The sequence below is a fragment of the Cyphomyrmex costatus genome, unplaced genomic scaffold (genome assembly GCF_001594065.2).
Source record: "Cyphomyrmex costatus isolate MS0001 unplaced genomic scaffold, Ccosl1.0 scaffold72, whole genome shotgun sequence".
NCBI lineage: Eukaryota > Metazoa > Arthropoda > Insecta > Hymenoptera > Formicidae > Cyphomyrmex > Cyphomyrmex costatus.
Genome location: NW_017280289.1, coordinates 290519 through 307774, shown reverse-complemented (window position 1 = coordinate 307774; position 17256 = coordinate 290519). Strand labels below are relative to the sequence as shown.

General features: G+C 33.6%; 2 protein-coding genes across 3 annotated transcripts; one reads left to right on the top strand and one right to left on the bottom strand.

The window, feature by feature from the left end:
- The first annotated feature begins 3698 nt into the window (after positions 1–3698).
- Positions 3699–9677, top strand: LOC108780648 (leucine-rich repeat-containing protein 52). The gene is made up of 4 exons (XM_018548421.1): positions 3699–3932; positions 6726–6959; positions 7303–7463; positions 9080–9677. The coding sequence occupies exons 1-4, from the start codon at positions 3699–3701 to the stop codon at positions 9675–9677; spliced, it is 1227 nt and encodes a 408-aa protein (XP_018403923.1).
- A 630-nt stretch (positions 9678–10307) lies between these two features.
- Positions 10308–13250, bottom strand: Lipt1 (Lipoyltransferase 1). 2 transcript variants are annotated; one of them, XM_018548357.1, is made up of 4 exons: positions 12494–13250; positions 11782–11889; positions 11339–11597; positions 10308–11217 (listed from the first exon to the last, which is right to left on the bottom strand). In XM_018548357.1, exons 1-4 carry the CDS (start codon positions 13013–13015, stop codon positions 10856–10858), a joined length of 1251 nt encoding a protein of 416 aa, XP_018403859.1. In that variant the 5' UTR covers positions 13016–13250; the 3' UTR covers positions 10308–10855. The 2 variants fall into 2 exon arrangements, with proteins under 2 accessions (XP_018403859.1, XP_018403860.1); XM_018548358.1 differs by having other exon boundaries at positions 11384–11597.
- Positions 13251–17256: the final 4006 nt, after the last annotated feature.

Below are 17256 nucleotides of genomic sequence, written 5' to 3'. Positions count from 1 at the left end.
CTCGCCCAGACCCTCCACTCCACCATCGCGCTTCCATCCCCTCCCGGCCCCCGCGCGGCGCAATTTCCCTCAAACCCCCCACCCCCCCCCGCCGCTGCCGCGCCGACGAGCGTGCGTACTCCGCGCGTTCCCGGCGTTTCTGCGAAACGACGCCGACTTGTGACACGCCCGCGCGCGCGCGCGCGCTCGCGCGTACCTCTCTCTCTCGAGAATATTCTCCGCTCTCTCGTAATGACTGTTGCAGGACGGAAGCAACGCAATAGAGGCTCATGGACGGTACTTTTAATCGTAATCCGTCATGGCGGCGATCAGCTGTTGCCGACGCTACGCACGCCCTATGCGCGCGGACGGACGGTTGTGTTTTTCGCCGTCAGCTGAGAAGCCCGGTGACGAAACCGCCGACGCGAGCGACCGATCGCCGTTGCGCGGCGGGCAAAGCCCCCTCGCTCCGCGAGACGTTCCTACTCCCGCCGCCTGTCCCCCCTCGCCCCGGCGATACCATCCTGCGTCGTGTTCCTCGCGAAATACGTCATATTTCGGCGAGAGTTCGCCGGGTGGAATCGTCTGCACGCGCATCGGGCGCCGAAACGATCTCGGCCGTGCTCCGCGTCGCGTTCTCGCAGAGCAAAGCCGTGCCTTCCGCTTCAGCTGTCAGTGCTGGTCGGCCATTTTGCGTCAGCTGAGTCGCTCGGTGACGACACGCGGCGAGTGGAGGGTCTGCCGCGCGCCGGCGCGGCGTCCGATGATCCACAAAGTGGAGTATGTCGTACATATAATTTCGCCAGCGGTAGGCATTTGCGCAACGACAGCGCGGAATACAAAAGGATAAGGAGCGTGTTGTCGTCCTAACCGCATGTACCATTCCAGTCGCGTTTGTAAAGAGCGACGCCTTGCATCGCGCGCGGGTATAGAACGATCTCGATGTTACAGGCCGGTAACACGTCGTTGACGGCGTCAGCTGAGGGCGCCAGCGATGAAGAGTGGATGGTCTACGAGAGCTGGGTGAGACGACGCTCTACGAGACGCTCGGTGCCGTTCCCGGCGTATATATATAACGACGCGTATATGATAAACGCGCTCTTTCCTCGACGCTCGTCCGTCGAGCGTGACGCGGGGTCACCGATTCGTTAATTGTCCCCGATCGATTCGCGAAGGTGCGTGATGCGTCGCTTTGCCGGACGCGAGATCGTCATGGCGGCGCTCGGAGGACGCGCGATGAAAATGGCCGGAAGATGTTCCGAGGGGGACGGTCGAACGTATAGGGGAGGGGAGAGGAGAAGGCGGACCGGTGAAATAGAAGGCAACGGTCCACGGCGTTCCCAGCAGCCTATCCTAGATTTATTTCCGTGGACGTTGCGCAATATATGCGCGCCTCGTTGGTCAGCTCGGTAATCACTGACCCTTATTATTAAGTACGAAGGCAGGATAATGAGCGGTCATTCGTGCTGAAATCCTCGATTGACTCTTCTCGTTCCCTTCGTTAACTCGCTGTGATCCCATCATCTGGATATCTCCTTCAACAAACGATTATAACTCAAGTCCGTCGTCGCGCGGCTACTCCGCGACGAATGTCTGGAATGTCAGAAATTTCCAGGAAAAGCGGGATGTTGACTGCAGTACGTTAATAGTTTATTAACAGATTCGAGTAAAATGATATCCCGACAGATTATTATCCACTGCTTCCGCGTTAAGCTTGGCGTTCTAGCAAAAACCAAGCAGATTCTGCTGTTTCGTAATCATTCAAATGATATGTTCCATTTTAGTAATTGCAAAGTGGTAGGGTAGATTTTGCTCAGAGTTCTGCATTCGATCTGTCGAAAAAATTCGTATATTGCGAGCGCTTTGTAAAATCTGTTTCTTTCCTTCCTTGTTTGCTTTCCCAGGTTGATAGATCACATTTATACGTAAGAGAAAAATTGATATACGCAAAACTACATGATTTCTAGCGTAAATATCATTACGTTAATTCTGTTGATAATAGATAAATAAATAAATTCTTTCATAACCCCAATGTAAAACTGCTGCGTAAGAAAATTTGTATATTTTAATGTCGAGATTGTCCTGATTCTTCCTCGGCCATAACAGATGACGAATTAACTACAGGATGAGCATAATTTTATTCATTTTCACACAAGAGAGATTGCCGAAAGAATTGACATTTTATTCAATTTTTACTATTGATTATTACTATTGTTGGTTTTCTATCTATTGTAGTTGACGTCCGAGTTAAAATTTTCGAGCAATTTAACGACTTAACTTTTATATTTTTAACTGTCATTCAAATTATGTATTATATTCTATAAAATATGTAATTAGTCTTCGTTAACATTGATCTGACTGCGAGCTCAAATCGTCTGTTTCATTGTCTATCAAATTTTTCATGTAGCAATAAACATTTAGCTTGGCTTGTGTATAAACTTGTTATAAACGATTTTTAGATAAGTACAAATAAGTATAAATAAAGAAAATATACATCTATATTTCATTGCATAATCTGCTTATTCTTCTTGAAGCATGTTACACACACTTATTCACCGGGAGATTATTAGTCTCGAAAATAGATTTATCGTTACTAATAATACTATCGAAAAAACAACGAAACACTAATTTATTGTACTTCATGAAACTTCTTGGGTCATCTAGCTAACTCAAATATTGTTACAATTACTAACAAATGAAATTTACTGCAAAAGTGCATCGAGAATCAATTTTTGTAGCAATTATCGTTGAAATTTCATCTCGATGCGGTATGAATTACGTATTTATTTAAACATCAATTAACCGCGAAAAGACACCTGTTGTACAAAATACGTCAACTCGTATCTAGAAAAGTTATTGAATTAAATTGAAATGAAGCTCATTTTTCCTCCTCTCATTTTTGAATTAAAGATGAAGTCGCTCGTAATCGGAAACACAAGGAAATAACAATGTAACTCTATACGCAAACGTTTCTCATCTTGTGTGTGTCAAAAGTTGAATACGTATACGATGTCAGCATCTGAATAGCCTTTACAGCACATGAAAACTTAGAGAAAGTTTGCACTGTCTTGCTAAAGTCGGGTGAGTGGGACCGCCTTATCACGGTAGTTCCTTTATTTCGGTTTGCGGTAAAGACATTTTTTCCCGGAACTGTCTCGTTTTACGATCGGTCATTGCCATTGTTCGCGCTTGATAAACGTGCTTCGTCATTCTTACAACATTTCTAAGTATATAAAAAAGACAGCCCTTTTCCTAAATGCCTTTTCCTGAATGCCTTTTCCTGAATGATCAGTTGCAGGTCAGAAGTTCTTTATTGTCACCGCAGGTAAAACGGATGAAATTAATGATCGCATACACTCTGTTTTCGCGAAACTCAGCTTTGTGTTTCGTCGGCAATTAGTTCTGTCTTTTCCTACGGAATTTGACAAAGTAGTTTCTCCTCCTCTTCTTTGGTTGGTAATAAAATGTCTCTGCGCCACACAGATTCCTGGAAAGTATGCGATATATGAGCAGGATAACAAGACGATATGACGCGTCCCGATATACACGCTTCGTCATCCGCACGCTTAGTTAAGATAAGATTACGTCCAGTAGACGACAGTTTCTTGCCCGGTTAAGACGAGACGACGATCCGATCGGATACGAGAACGTTTGGAAGTGATAATGTCGGACGGCGAGACCGTCGAATTCGGCTCTTCGTCCATCTCGTGCGCTGCATCATGACGCGCGAGGCTGTCGGGATCTGGCTTATCGTCCTCGTCCTCTACGAGATCGCATTCGATGTCTCGGGAAGGTGCCCGTCGTTGTGCGAATGCGGTACCTGGTACAATTTGCAGCACGCTTCGTGCACCGGACGCCATCTTTATAGCATTCATACAGGTGCATCGAACATCGTGCAAGCCTTGGATCTGTCGAATAACTCCATATCTGTTTTAAATAATTACGAATTAGCTGTGAGTATTGTACGAGCCGTCTGTATTTAGCGAGAGACTTAGGCCGGTATTCATAGTCGGTTCTTATCTTAAGACCATCTAAAGTAATATCTTGACATGCTAATACGACCCTCTGATTGGCTTATGATATCTTAAAACTGTATTTAAGCCAACCTTAAATATTGGGCTGAGAAGAAAGTTTTTTTTATATTATATGTAAAAGGACTTTTATTTTACAATATCTACGTTAGGAGGATAGTTTGATAAATAACTTGGTTTGATATTGAAGACAACAATTAGAGTTTTGTAACGTAGTTTATTTTTCGATATTATAGTCCTTTCGAAATTCAACGTACTTCTCCAAGGTCGCGATACCTTTGCGGAAGTAGATCTTCGAAGCCCTCAAAATACTCGTTTACCTCGTGTATGATCTTTTCATTTGATCTAAATTTTGATCTAGCCAGAAAGTCTTGAGTTTTGGGAACAGGTGGTAACCCGAGGGAGAAGTAGATCGAGTGAATAGGCTGGATGCGGAAGCAGTTCAAATCGCAGTTTGTTGTCAATTTTTGAATGACTTGCGACCATATTCATCCATAAAAAAGACACTTAATAAACACATGTATACATGTCGCTGTTGCTCTCTATTACTGTGCGAACCAAGTTACTTATCAAATTACTCTCGTGAAAAAAAATTTTAATTAAAAAAATTTAAATGAACAAAATTTAAATTTAAACAAAGGATTTTAAAGCTTGAAATCTGTTTTTGAAAGATTACTATATATTTTGAGATTCTGTGAGTTTGTTAATTTTTACATATAAAAAACTACGAGTTGAAAAATTGAAACATTTTCTTTTCATTTTGTAGGTCTTTCACGTGCTCAAAAAGAATTGCCCAAAATAAATTTTCGACTACTTTTATATCGTGAAAACTAGTAACTTTCCATACAAAATCATTTTTTTATAATAAATTTAAAAAAAAGTGTTTAATTACATTTTAAAAATTAATTACTTTAATTACATTACGTTATCTGACATTATCGAAATCACTTGCTCTTTACATATTTTTTAAACTGTTTCTACGATTTTTTTGTTCCTAAATTACATACAATATCAAATCTTATTGGACTGTGAGAGTTTAAACTAAATACCGATGAGAACATGCCGTAACGGTTAAGCTCGACCTTGGATGTTTCTAATATATAATATAATTTCGTGAATTTAATTTTGAATTTATATACTACGTACGTAGATTCTTAAATGCGCGAAATTTTTTTCAGACTTACAACGCAAACTCTAATAAACTACCGCGGTACTATCACGAGTTAAAACAATCTAACAATTTTGATGCTCGTAGCATCTTGGATCTTAATAATGTTGAATGACATATTAAATATCTGTAAATAATTAATTTTGCGAAATATTACCTCGACCGGAAACTCGGATCTCTGGCATTCCATACGAGAGTCTTAAGTCTTCAGACTAAATTACACAAATGTAAAAGAACTTTTTTCCCAACTCAATATAAGAATCGACTATGAATATCGGCCTTTGATGTATAGAAATGAAAATTTAAAAATATATTGATCATTTATTATTAAAGAAATTCACTAAAAGTAAAATGCTAAGAATGAAAAATATTCTCTTTTGTCGTTTTGAAACTTTAATAACGAATTGGTGGATAATTTATTATGGTCAAAATTTTTCATAGTATATATATATATATATATATATACATATAAAATAAATTTCTATTATGTCTACTTGTATACCTGAATTATACACATCTGCAATACATTTTGTATTATTTGAACCTGTTTTTTGCTAATGGATGCTTGACTTAGAAAATTTCCGTTCTTATTCATACTCCTTAGGTACTCTTTGAAGCTTTCTTTGAGACGCTTTCAAAACCTTTAGTTCGATAAAAAATCTTTTACCTGTGATAATGTGAGCTCTTGGACACTTTGACCATAAATTATCCTACTAGAGATAAGTTCGAAATTAATGTTTCTAAACAATAAAAAAGAATATTTAATATTCTTCGCATTGTTAGTGAACATTTCAATAACGATAAATATAGTTAACACACCTTTTACTGAAATATAAAAAAATTTATACATATAAAATTGAGTTTCAATATAAATAATACTATATATTGTTTAAAATTTTCTCGTACAGAGGATGACAATCGGGAAGTTTAAAAAATCTTTATCTTTTATATACACATATATGTAGTTATCAATATTTCTCAAAATTACGTAAAGAATACACATTGTGTAAAACTATTTGCTATCTTCAAAACTGAAGTTCTTACGATACGGTTAACATTAAAAATTAAAGTTTTAATTATTAATTTAATTAGGTAAAATAGTTTTTTTCAAAATAATTTTTGACAGCTACAAATAAAGCTACTTGAATTAAAATAACAATAATATTTTTCAACAAGAATATTTTTTAGAAGAATTAAAATGATTCTGAATTAAAAAAAATTTTTTAAATTGTGAGTAGAAAAGCTTGATCTTTACACCTTTACGATATGCGTGCTAATAAGAATGAATAATGAATAATACGCTAATACGAATTATTTAATAGTTTATAATATTTTTGTAATATTTTATAATATTTAATTCATTTTATTCTCTGTCCATTTATTGCAAAATAGCCCTTTATAATTTCATCAATTTCTCAATTATCATTCTATATACATATTATATATATAGCTAAAATTTTAGGTAAAAATAACTTTTAAGTTAAATGGATAAAAGGATAAATTATCCTTAAAAATATTGTAACATATGTAATTTCTGTTTATTTTAGGAAGCAGGGTTGACAAGACTTAAATATCTCAATTTATCTGTAAATGCGATCAGCGAAATTGGCCTAAACGCTTTTAATGGATTATCGGAATTGACGGTTTTAGATCTATCCAAGAATCACCTTTATTATCTCTTGTCAGATATTTTCATGCCAGTAAAAAGTTTACGAGTTTTACGACTGTCTAAAAACAATTTCAATTCTCATGTGCCGAAACTGGAATGTCCCTGGCTCATGGTAATAATGAGAATGTTAATTAAAATATTTCTTATCGAGATATCAATATTATATTTACATTGCATTAATATATAATATTAACGTAAAAATAATTTAATATTTTAACCATGTATTTGCATGAAAAACATTATTTACAATTAAAATAGATAATATTTATGATATAAAATTATATACCTACCTTATGGTAGGTATATAATAAGTATAAATATTATTATTCATACTTTTATTGTAGCTAGTATTATATTAATTTTGATTTATCATTAATTCAATTGTATAAAAAAAGATCTAAACACACACACACACACACATTTTCATTTAATTAAAAAATTATTTTATTCTGCAGGACTTAACTCTGGATTCGTGTCAAATTAGTTATGTACCAGCGGATACATTCATTGGACTCTCGCGTCTTCGTACTCTTGATCTTTCAAATAACTTGCTGATACAATTGGATACCGTTGCTCTCGAAACATTACAATTTTTAAGAAGATTATCAATAGAGGGGTAAGAGAGATAATCTGATCGAAAAATTTAACATTTGGCTACATTTTAATTTGTATATAATTCTTTATATGTATCATTGTGTATACATATAATTTCAAAACTAAATATAAAAGATATAGTAAAGAATATTACAGGACTCTTAATATTCAAAATACATAAAATGATATAAAAGACTAAAATAAGAGTCAAACAATAATAATAGAAATCTTCATAGTTAAGTCATCACACAAATGTATTAAATTTATTTTAAAAATTACAAAGAATTATGTAAATTTAAAGAAGCTACAGAAAATAAGAAAAATTCAACTATACGAAATATATATAACATTTATATATATAACAATATATATAACATTTTAGCCTTATATTTAGGCCCTCTTCATATAAAATTATAACGTAGTAAAAATCAATAAAATTAAGACGTCGACGATTTTGTTATAAAAATATAAGAAATAAGATAAGTGTTTGGTCAGAGGAACGAAATAGCTCGTCAAACAATTGGATAATCGATTGCAAAATTTTCTCGTAATTCTAGTGAGAACATAATACGGGGTTTACAATAGAAGTTGTAGCGGTCATGGAGTCTTAAGTCGTAAAAAATGGACCAATCATAATCGAGTATTCTTCTCATATTTGAATGTGATTAATTAATTTTTTCTATGATTTAAGACCATACGATCGCTACGACTTCTATTTGTATAGACTCCGCATAAAAGTACGTTATATGTGATCAGCTATAATAATATAAAAACAAGCACAAAACGTCTCTCTGGTAAAAAAGAATTCACCTCTGAGTTCAAAAAATTGAAGAAATCCGTGTCAGAGATAAAATAATCGTCAATAATCGATGTCAACAGAAGTAAAAGGATTAATATTACATTATAAGTGTATTTATAAAGACCTTCTGTGTGTGTGTGTGTTCATAAATCGTATATTCCGATTATAAACAAGATTTGACTTTGTATTACCAAGATATTCTATATTACAGTTGAGTTCATCGAGAAAGATTGACAGTTTTCTTAACTTTTATATATCGGACGTTATGCACATATTTATGATATTAATCTTTTTACTTCTATTGACATCGATCACTATACAGATTATTGTACCTTGGATATATATTTTTCTTTAATTTTTTAAACTCAGAGGTGAGTTTTTTTTACCAAAGAGACGTGCTTGTTTTTATATTATTGTTCTGATCTTATATACCGTACTTTTACATTCTCACTAGAACTACGAGAAAATTTCGCAATCGGTCATCCGTTTGACGAGCTATTTCGTTTCTTCGATCAAACACTTATCTTATTTATTATATTTTTTTAACAAAACTGTCGACATCTTAATTTTATAGATTCACTGTGTTATAATTTTGTACATCTGAAGAGAGCCTAAATACAAGGCTGAAACATGTTATGTATATTTCGTATCACTGAATTTTTCTTATTTTCATATAAAAGCTAAATAACATATTTCAATATATTTAATATATTCATACGCAAAATGTACGCTTATCTATAAAGTACAAAATAATTAATTTTATAAAAATAGTTTATTAATTTATATCTACTTTTTAACAATTTGCGTTTTTAGACTATTCCAATCTCTTTCTTTTTCAGAAATCCGTGGACCTGTGATAAACTTACATTTGATTTGCAAATATATTTGATGCGCAAGAATATACAGTATCATGCGATATGCGTAAAAAATGTGGAACCAAAGAAATTTGAAAAAATGATCGTTTATAATCCACAAGTTAAATATAAGAAGCATCGACCCTTAATAAATTTGAACTCGAATATCATGGAAAATATGACAAACAAGCATTTTACATCCACACCAGGGCGTGAAAACGCTTGTGCTACTACGACAAATGAGTCAAATTTTATGAAAATGTTGAATTCCATATCGCCGTACTGGTTTCTCATAGCCGGATTTATACTCGGTATTGCGAGTGGCATGATAAGTTCTTACGTTTGGATCACAAGAAAGATATGTTGTAGCCGACAAACCGATAACGATGCTCAAAATATTTCGTTGCTGCAGAATCCGTGGCTATTTGAGGATTCTCCTCTTAATGATACAGCAATATCCTGCCCAGATACTCCACCGCCACCGTATCGTGATGTTGTGCTGCGACCGGGACTTTATTGTAATGTTTCAGTTAATACAAATTTAAATAATAATGTTGCCACAAATAGTACGGAATATACTTAAGTTTTAAAGGTAAGATATTACTAAATTGTTATTGACTGACTTGTCACTTTTAAATTTAGTGCACGGATAGCATGCTGCATTTTGACAAAACTCCATATTTATTCTATCGTTTAAGAGATATTAGTGTATTGAGAAGCACAAAAACAGAATGGTATTGACTTTATTCTAAGTTATGGATTTGTAATAAAAAATTACTTTGTACAGAGAAAACTTCGACATTATTTTACCAAATCAATTAAATGTTCTAAAAAATAAAAAGCAAGCAAGAAATAGTAAATATTTTAAATAATAGAACGTATTAACAATCGAAAGACACACTCTGATTCTTATCTCTAATGTTTTCTAATAAATGGTGTTATCTTTCGAACGTAATTTTTGAACATTTGTAAATATATGTCAACACTTATTTCTCTGTAAGATTTTGATTAATATCTAAATTTAGTTCGTAAAATTGCAAATTAAAATTTCTTTTCGTTACGATATCATAAAAAGAAATAATTTGTTTACTTTTAACAGTACATCCGTAAATTAGAAGGTTAATAAAAAGATAAAATTATAGAAAATTTATTTTATTCATAAAATAGTTAATTCAATAACAATACAAAATTAAAATTTGATACATTATCGTATTTCTCAATAATATCAACGATAGGAAAATTATGATGATGTACGTTTTACGAAAGGGATCCAATTGCGCACATCACTAATTGGCTACAATTTAAGCTATAATTTAAAATAAAATATTCTTATTGATAAACAGTGAAAAATTGTTAAATTACACATCGGCACCAGCCGATGCGAGTGGATATATGCTATCGAGATGTGGGCTAACGGAGCCCTCTCGTGTTTTACTACATTCTTCAATAGCTATGTTCAAATTGGACGAAATCAGTAGCTTGCTCGTCATGCTTTATTGGCTCTATTAAGTAGAAGTCAATCATGGCGAAAAGGCTAGTTGCTTCATCATCTTGAACATGGCTACTTTTAGTTTAAAATATTGCAATGATATGCGATTAATAATCCTTTTTTTTTGTTTTTTGCATGTGCATATATATAAAATATAGACACGATGTTATACATGTACATGTATAATACAACGTGTATGATTTTATCACTAATTATTTTCGTTTGAACACAATAACATTAGGAGCAAAATTGTGATTGCTCGAGACTCCGGGTCATTGTAGCGTGACCTCGTCAAGTCTCATATTGTTCTCATCTACGCTTTGGGTCGTATTTACAGTGGCGGTCTTACCACCAATTGCGGCGATTATGTTTTCTGTTACATCATGATTGTATTTTGTGCCGCGAATATTACTAATCACGCTCGCATCTTGGGCGAAGTCGGTCGACACTAAGTCAGCGGGCAAACTCATTCTGATTTCTTCCACAAAACCGTTTTGCACTTCCAAGCTCAAATTTAGGCGATATATTTTGCCATCGTGAGCGGGAAAATCAAGCGTGCGAGTAACCATAAATTTCGGAGTCCTGCCGAAATTCCAATCCCAAGAACGGAACTCACTGGTGAAGTTATCAATTCCTGGGTAATAAAATTTATAAAATTATTTTAAATTCGTAATTAACTAATACATATTTCATATTTGATAATTTCCATTTGATAACAAAATATATATAATTGTTTCACAATCAATATCTCATACTTTCAACATATTTTTCAAAGAATAAGAGCTGTTTTTCATATATACCAGGGAACCAGTCTTCGGTTGGATTGATAAACTTGAATCCCTTTTGTTGTTCAACCAGATCATATCTTCCGTCTTCGAGAGTGAGGGCTTTTGTACGCAGATATTCCCAGCCAATAGCAGATAAGAGTTTATCCATTTGAATATTTTGATTTATATCAATCAAATTCATAATTGGAGAACGTATAGAAGTCGTCGCATTTGTAACGATACCATTCTGAAAGTATATTTATCTATTATTTTTCCTTACTTTTTTGTCCATAAATCATGGAATTAATTTAAAAAAATATTGATAGATATATTGTTGCATCACGGAATCATTTGGTGATACAAATACACATATTTTATTTTATAAGAAACCACACGCCTGTGTGCGTCAACAATATGAAAGGAGATCTTACCTCTTTTCTTTCAAGAATAGAACTCAAATTGGCTTTGTTCACGTTGACCAAAAGTGTACAATGATGATAAGCATTCGGTTTCCCCAACTTTGCAGCTGTTCCAGATATCTATATTGCATTGTAATTAAAAAAATATAATACATTTTCGAAATGTGACTTTGATAACTTTAATGATTAAGAATCTTATTACAATTTTAAAATAATCTCGAAGCGAATAAAATACAATTCCGCAATTAGTTGCTGTAGATAAAAATCTATTTTTTACTACAAGGTTGTTTTATGTTGAAATGTGTTTTACTAACGTGTGAATTATGTAACATAAATACAAGGTTAAAAGTTTGACAATTTTTTAAAAATTGACATTTTCTTTAGATTATTTACTACTCAAATAATAATGTTTTTAACAATATTTTTACAATAAGAGTTTTTGGATCTATTGTTAAAAAATCAATTGTTGTGGATAGCTTATACAGTAATCTCAAATATATTAATTTTTTAAAAGAATTTGCCAACTTTGAGCCTGAAGTGTATATTGAATCATATTACATGATATTATATTACATATATATTATATTACACATACATTATATTACACATGATTATATATTACATAATATGATCATACAAATTAATTTGTATTTTAATAATGAATTTTGAATTACTGGATATAAATAAAATGATTTTTTTATAAATACTTTATATCAATAGATACCTTGCAATCTTCATTGACTACAATATCTTCTCGTTTGTTGATCTCACTCTTCAATCCCCATTGCCGAAACAAAGCATTTGTGATAATGTTCAAATTGTATCTCCGATTATATCTTTCACGTGGGGTAAAGAATGTCAAGTTGAGATTACCATTGTCATGGTAAACGGTACCACCGCCGCTATTTCGGCGTGCCAGTGCAATGCCTGCCTTTTCGGATGTTTGAACGTTGCATTCAAGCCAAGGATTCTGGTGGCGGCCAAAAACCACACAGGGATCGTTCCTCCAGAACAGCAAAACGTGATGCTTGGAAAAGTCAAAGTTGCGATACAGCCAGTGCTCCAATGCCAGGTTGACGAACACATTCGTGGATTGCGATATAAATACTGACTTCTGGATGTAATTATCGTTGTCGCGTGCATTAAAGGTCGACGCGTACCTAGTGATCTGCTTGGCAGTTTGACTGGCACTGTCTAGAGATGAGCAGCGCCTGACAGCGACACGTAGTCTAGCAGACAAAGACATTGCGTGTGGCGTGTAAAGGCAAAGTGGAATATCCTGGTTGCGTTGGGCAAGCGGTTGATCGCAGACTACCTGATCTGTTTAACGTCACCGTGACGCAAGTTACACATGCACATATATATATACGTATATTACATATACATATATCAGTCTTGGATAAAATGAACTGCGAGGCACTCAAATTACCTCAGCGAGATCAGTCTTGGATCCACAATCTCTGTTTCTCAGTAGACAAAAAGCGGCCTCTACTGAGGAGAGCACATGGAGACGTTGGTCTGGCTGGCGGTTATGGAGATCAGGTAGTCGTGCAAGGCGATGGTCTGATGCAACCACTTCCAAGTCTGGTCCAGGGAATTAATGCGGTACCGGATACCCAGACAATCTCGACAGTCCTTTTGCATTCCTCCGTTTGCTGACAGTTTGAACCGAAATTAAATTCACCTGCGCCGGAAGTAAGATACGGCTCTGACCTAACCTCCCTCTCTCTACAACTTCGTTCACGTGATTACGCCTCCTTCTGCTGCCTACGACACAAGTAACCTTTCCGAGACGTCGTCGGCGGTGTTTTGTGTGACGTGAATCCGAACGTTGCTCGTTATGTGTCACTAGCGAACTTAAACTTGCGTGAAATGAGACGAGAGAGCCTTCGAGTTCGCTCTTTATACAGCATTCTTGTTCCACTTGCCGACAGAGAGGGGACTCGGCACTCTTTGCCTGTTGAAGAGGTTATCTAGGTTCGAAGCACAAAGTACAGCTGACCGATGCGTGATACTGCTACGACGCCACTCTGCTCTCATCATCCCTGTCTGTTCCCCGCGTGCGACCGAATTTTGAACCAGGCGTGTAAATATCACGATAAAGAGCCCCCCGTCGCGTCGTCTCGTTAATTGCGTGTTATCGCCAGACGTCCTGTTGTTTGCAATACGTCTGGCTGCACCGATCGATTTCACCGTACTCTACGGTTCATAAATATATTTATTCTTAAACGACAGATATTTATTTTATATTTTACTCTGAATTTTATTATACTGTTGTTAACACAGATAATACTTTAATTAGAGTAATTGACGCTTTTGACTTTTATTTATGTTGGTTGTATTGTATGCAAATTTATAAATTATTGAAACAACATTCATCGAACTGCTTTTAATTGAATCGATTTTATATTTGATATATTTCCTATTATTTGATCGTTCTTCTGCTACAATCTGTTTTAATTTTATAGATTGCTTTGAATAATGTGGTAAACGAAATGATAAGAAATAATGTAATATTGATTTAAAAATAGTTGGATATAGTTAATTTGACGAAAGTTGTTTCAATAATTTAATACAATGATCAATAGATATATGTAACAAAAACAGCGTCAATTATTAATAAGTATTATCCGTGATAACAATACAGTATAATACATGAGATATTATTACATAGCTTCAAAAAACGGAGTAAATAAATATATAAATATCTATCGTTCTCTCGAATACTTATGAGCGGTAGTGTACCCAGTCAACAAAAAAAGTATCTAAAATCAGGTCATAAGACGTCTTTTTACATTTAAAAGACGACTCAAATATATCTTATGTCACAATTTTAGACTTTGTATTGTCTGAGTGATCATACGAGAAGTAAATATCGTTACGTCGGCGTGCTTTTTTTAGGAGCTTTATAATTTTTAAGTATTATGTCATCATATATATATATATATATATATATATATACAATTCGTGCTATTTTACGTGTTTTTGTTTCTATCTCAAGTTACAATAAAAAACTAATTCCTTAGAAATTAGTAGTACTATGAATAAAAAAAGTTATTTATCACATATATATATATTGTATTTTGTCTTTATTTATATTTGTCTCTGTCTGTTTTTATCTTTGCCTACTTATTTGTATATCAAAAAGAGGCTCAGAATAATGAATCTATTTTCAACGACCTCGTAATATTACAATGATTTTCAATTTTATTGAAATACATATACATGTAGGGTTAAAGTTTATGGAAACAATGTGTTTGTTATAATGATCTATTTATAATGTAATGCAACAGTATAAGACATTGCATTTTTTAATATTTTTTAAATAATGCTGCAACATTATTGCTGATGTGGAATTGCAAAAAAATATCTTTGCGATGAATCTATATATATGTTGCTGCGAGTTTCTGTGCTGTACGCTCAAAAAATTCGATTAAATTCTACTAATAATTCTCGGCTGGAATTATTAGAATTAATACTGCAAGTCAAGGATATCGTTTATTTTGCTCTCTATATATGTATTGAAATTGTGATCTATATTCTGGAAATAAAAAAATTGAAGAAAAAATTAAACTATACAAATAAATATTAATTAATAGTTTCAGTTTAATTTAATTAATGTTAGAACTTTAATTGAAATATCGACGAAATATTTCTTACAAAAAATTCATTATGTAGAGAGAAACTAAAATAATTATATAAAAATTCATTACAAAAAAAATTAAAATAATGATTTGCTCTCCTAATTAAATATAATAATCTCATGAAAGCTATTCTAACAGAATTAGAATTCTGAAAAATCATTTAATTTTATTTCTTAAGGCTTTAAAGTACGCATAATGTTAGGTTCTCCTATAAAATAAGAATTTTTTATTTTATATATGTATGTTTTTATGTATAATAGTGAATTTAACTAACGTCCATTCCGTTTGTTCTTTGTAACTTAATATAGCATTGTACTTGCACATTTAAAATGAAATAAATATAAATAGATAATGTAAATATTGAGGAGAAAAGAGAATGATGAAAAGTATGAAAAATTCAATTGCAAAAAACAAATCATCTCATTGTTGTGTACAGTTATATAATTATGAGTGTTATAGAGATATAAACAGAAATAGATATTAAAATGTTCAATAATATTTTGTCAAAAACATGACAGTGTTAACATGAAGCATTTTTTTGCTATCAAAACATTTAATTATATGATATATCCATCATTAAATGTTTTCATCATTAAACTATAACTTTGTGTATCGTAACCTTCGACATGCATCAGCGCAATGCAAATTCGCTATAAGAAATCTCTTGTTTATCGAGGAATCGACCATGAATATACCGCTCAAATCTAGAGAATTTATCTCTAACTTAATTTTAATATTTCCCTAAATCTTAGCGAGAAAGAGAAAAAGTGAAAAAAGAGATTTATATTTTTATTGCTAAATTTATTTTAAATCTAATATAATATGTACATATGCAGACGCGATATTAACTAAAAGTAATATACCTACTTAATATCAATATACAATTTACACTCATCAATATGTAACTGTTATGTAACATTAAGTATTATATTTATATTATTGAGTTTATAACTCCTCCGATATGTGGGGCAGTGAAGACACTCTTAATATATATAAATAGAAAAGAATATCTTCCAATTTATCTTAATCTTGCATTGTAGACTATCTACATACTCAAGATACTAAATTTATATTTATAATACGTTAAGCTATATGAAATAAATAATAACAATAACAAGAAATAAAGTAAGCGAAACAAAGAATTCGTGTCATAATCCTTTACACGCGCTATACATTCGCATTTCCTGTCTCAAAACTCATTTCCGTTAGAAAATGCAATTGTATATTTTATACTGGCAAATATCCGATAATAGAAGTGATGAAGGGGGAACAAAAAACAGCGTACATAATTAATCATCGTGTTATACGTGGACGAGGTTCGAGAACTGAGACATTTTCTTTTCTTTATTTCTACGCTTCCCCCTCATTTATGTATTTATAACAATAAATTACTCGCTGCCATTGATATATCTACGACATTGCGTTCATTCGCAACATGGTGCATTGTACCGCCACGTGAAAAGTCTCTCGTGGCAATTACTATCATATATGACGAGAGAGAGAGGGGGAGGGGGACGGCAATTGAAGCTTGCCGATAAGAAGATACCGCGTTCCTCGCCCTACTACCCCCCTCGTGGATAGCAATGTCGACGTTGGACTTATAGTTACACGCGTACATAAGATGAAAAAAAAAAAGGAAGAGACTAGAATCCATCACGGGGGTCAAAGTATGATTTCTGAGATAATTATATGTCGCTAAATAATGAACGATAAAAAATATTGCCATTTCTTCTACGAATTAGCGATTGTGCAAGAAAAACATCCGTTTCTTTCAGTTTGGTTGCACTATGTAACTTTCTTTGCATAATAAAGACGTATATAAAATAAAAGAGATGATTAAAAC

What these genes read in the sequence shown, in the direction of transcription:
- LOC108780648 (XM_018548421.1), top strand. Translation starts at nt 3,699, where the DNA reads ATGACGCGCGAGGCTGTCGGGATCTGGCTTATCGTCCTCGTCCTCTAC. An exon ending in TAAATAATTACGAATTAGCT is followed by an intron (nt 3,933 to 6,725) that starts GTGAGTATTGTA and finishes TGTTTATTTTAG; the next exon opens with GAAGCAGGGTTGACAAGACT. An exon ending in TGGAATGTCCCTGGCTCATG is followed by an intron (nt 6,960 to 7,302) that starts GTAATAATGAGA and finishes TTTATTCTGCAG; the next exon opens with GACTTAACTCTGGATTCGTG.
- Lipt1 (XM_018548357.1), bottom strand. Translation starts at nt 13,015, where the DNA reads ATGTCTTTGTCTGCTAGACTACGTGTCGCTGTCAGGCGCTGCTCATCT. An exon ending in CTATTCTTGAAAGAAAAGAG is followed by an intron (nt 11,598 to 11,781) that starts GTAAGATCTCCT and finishes ATATACTTTCAG; the next exon opens with AATGGTATCGTTACAAATGC. An exon ending in CTTTGAAAAATATGTTGAAA is followed by an intron (nt 11,218 to 11,338) that starts GTATGAGATATT and finishes TTTATTACCCAG; the next exon opens with GAATTGATAACTTCACCAGT.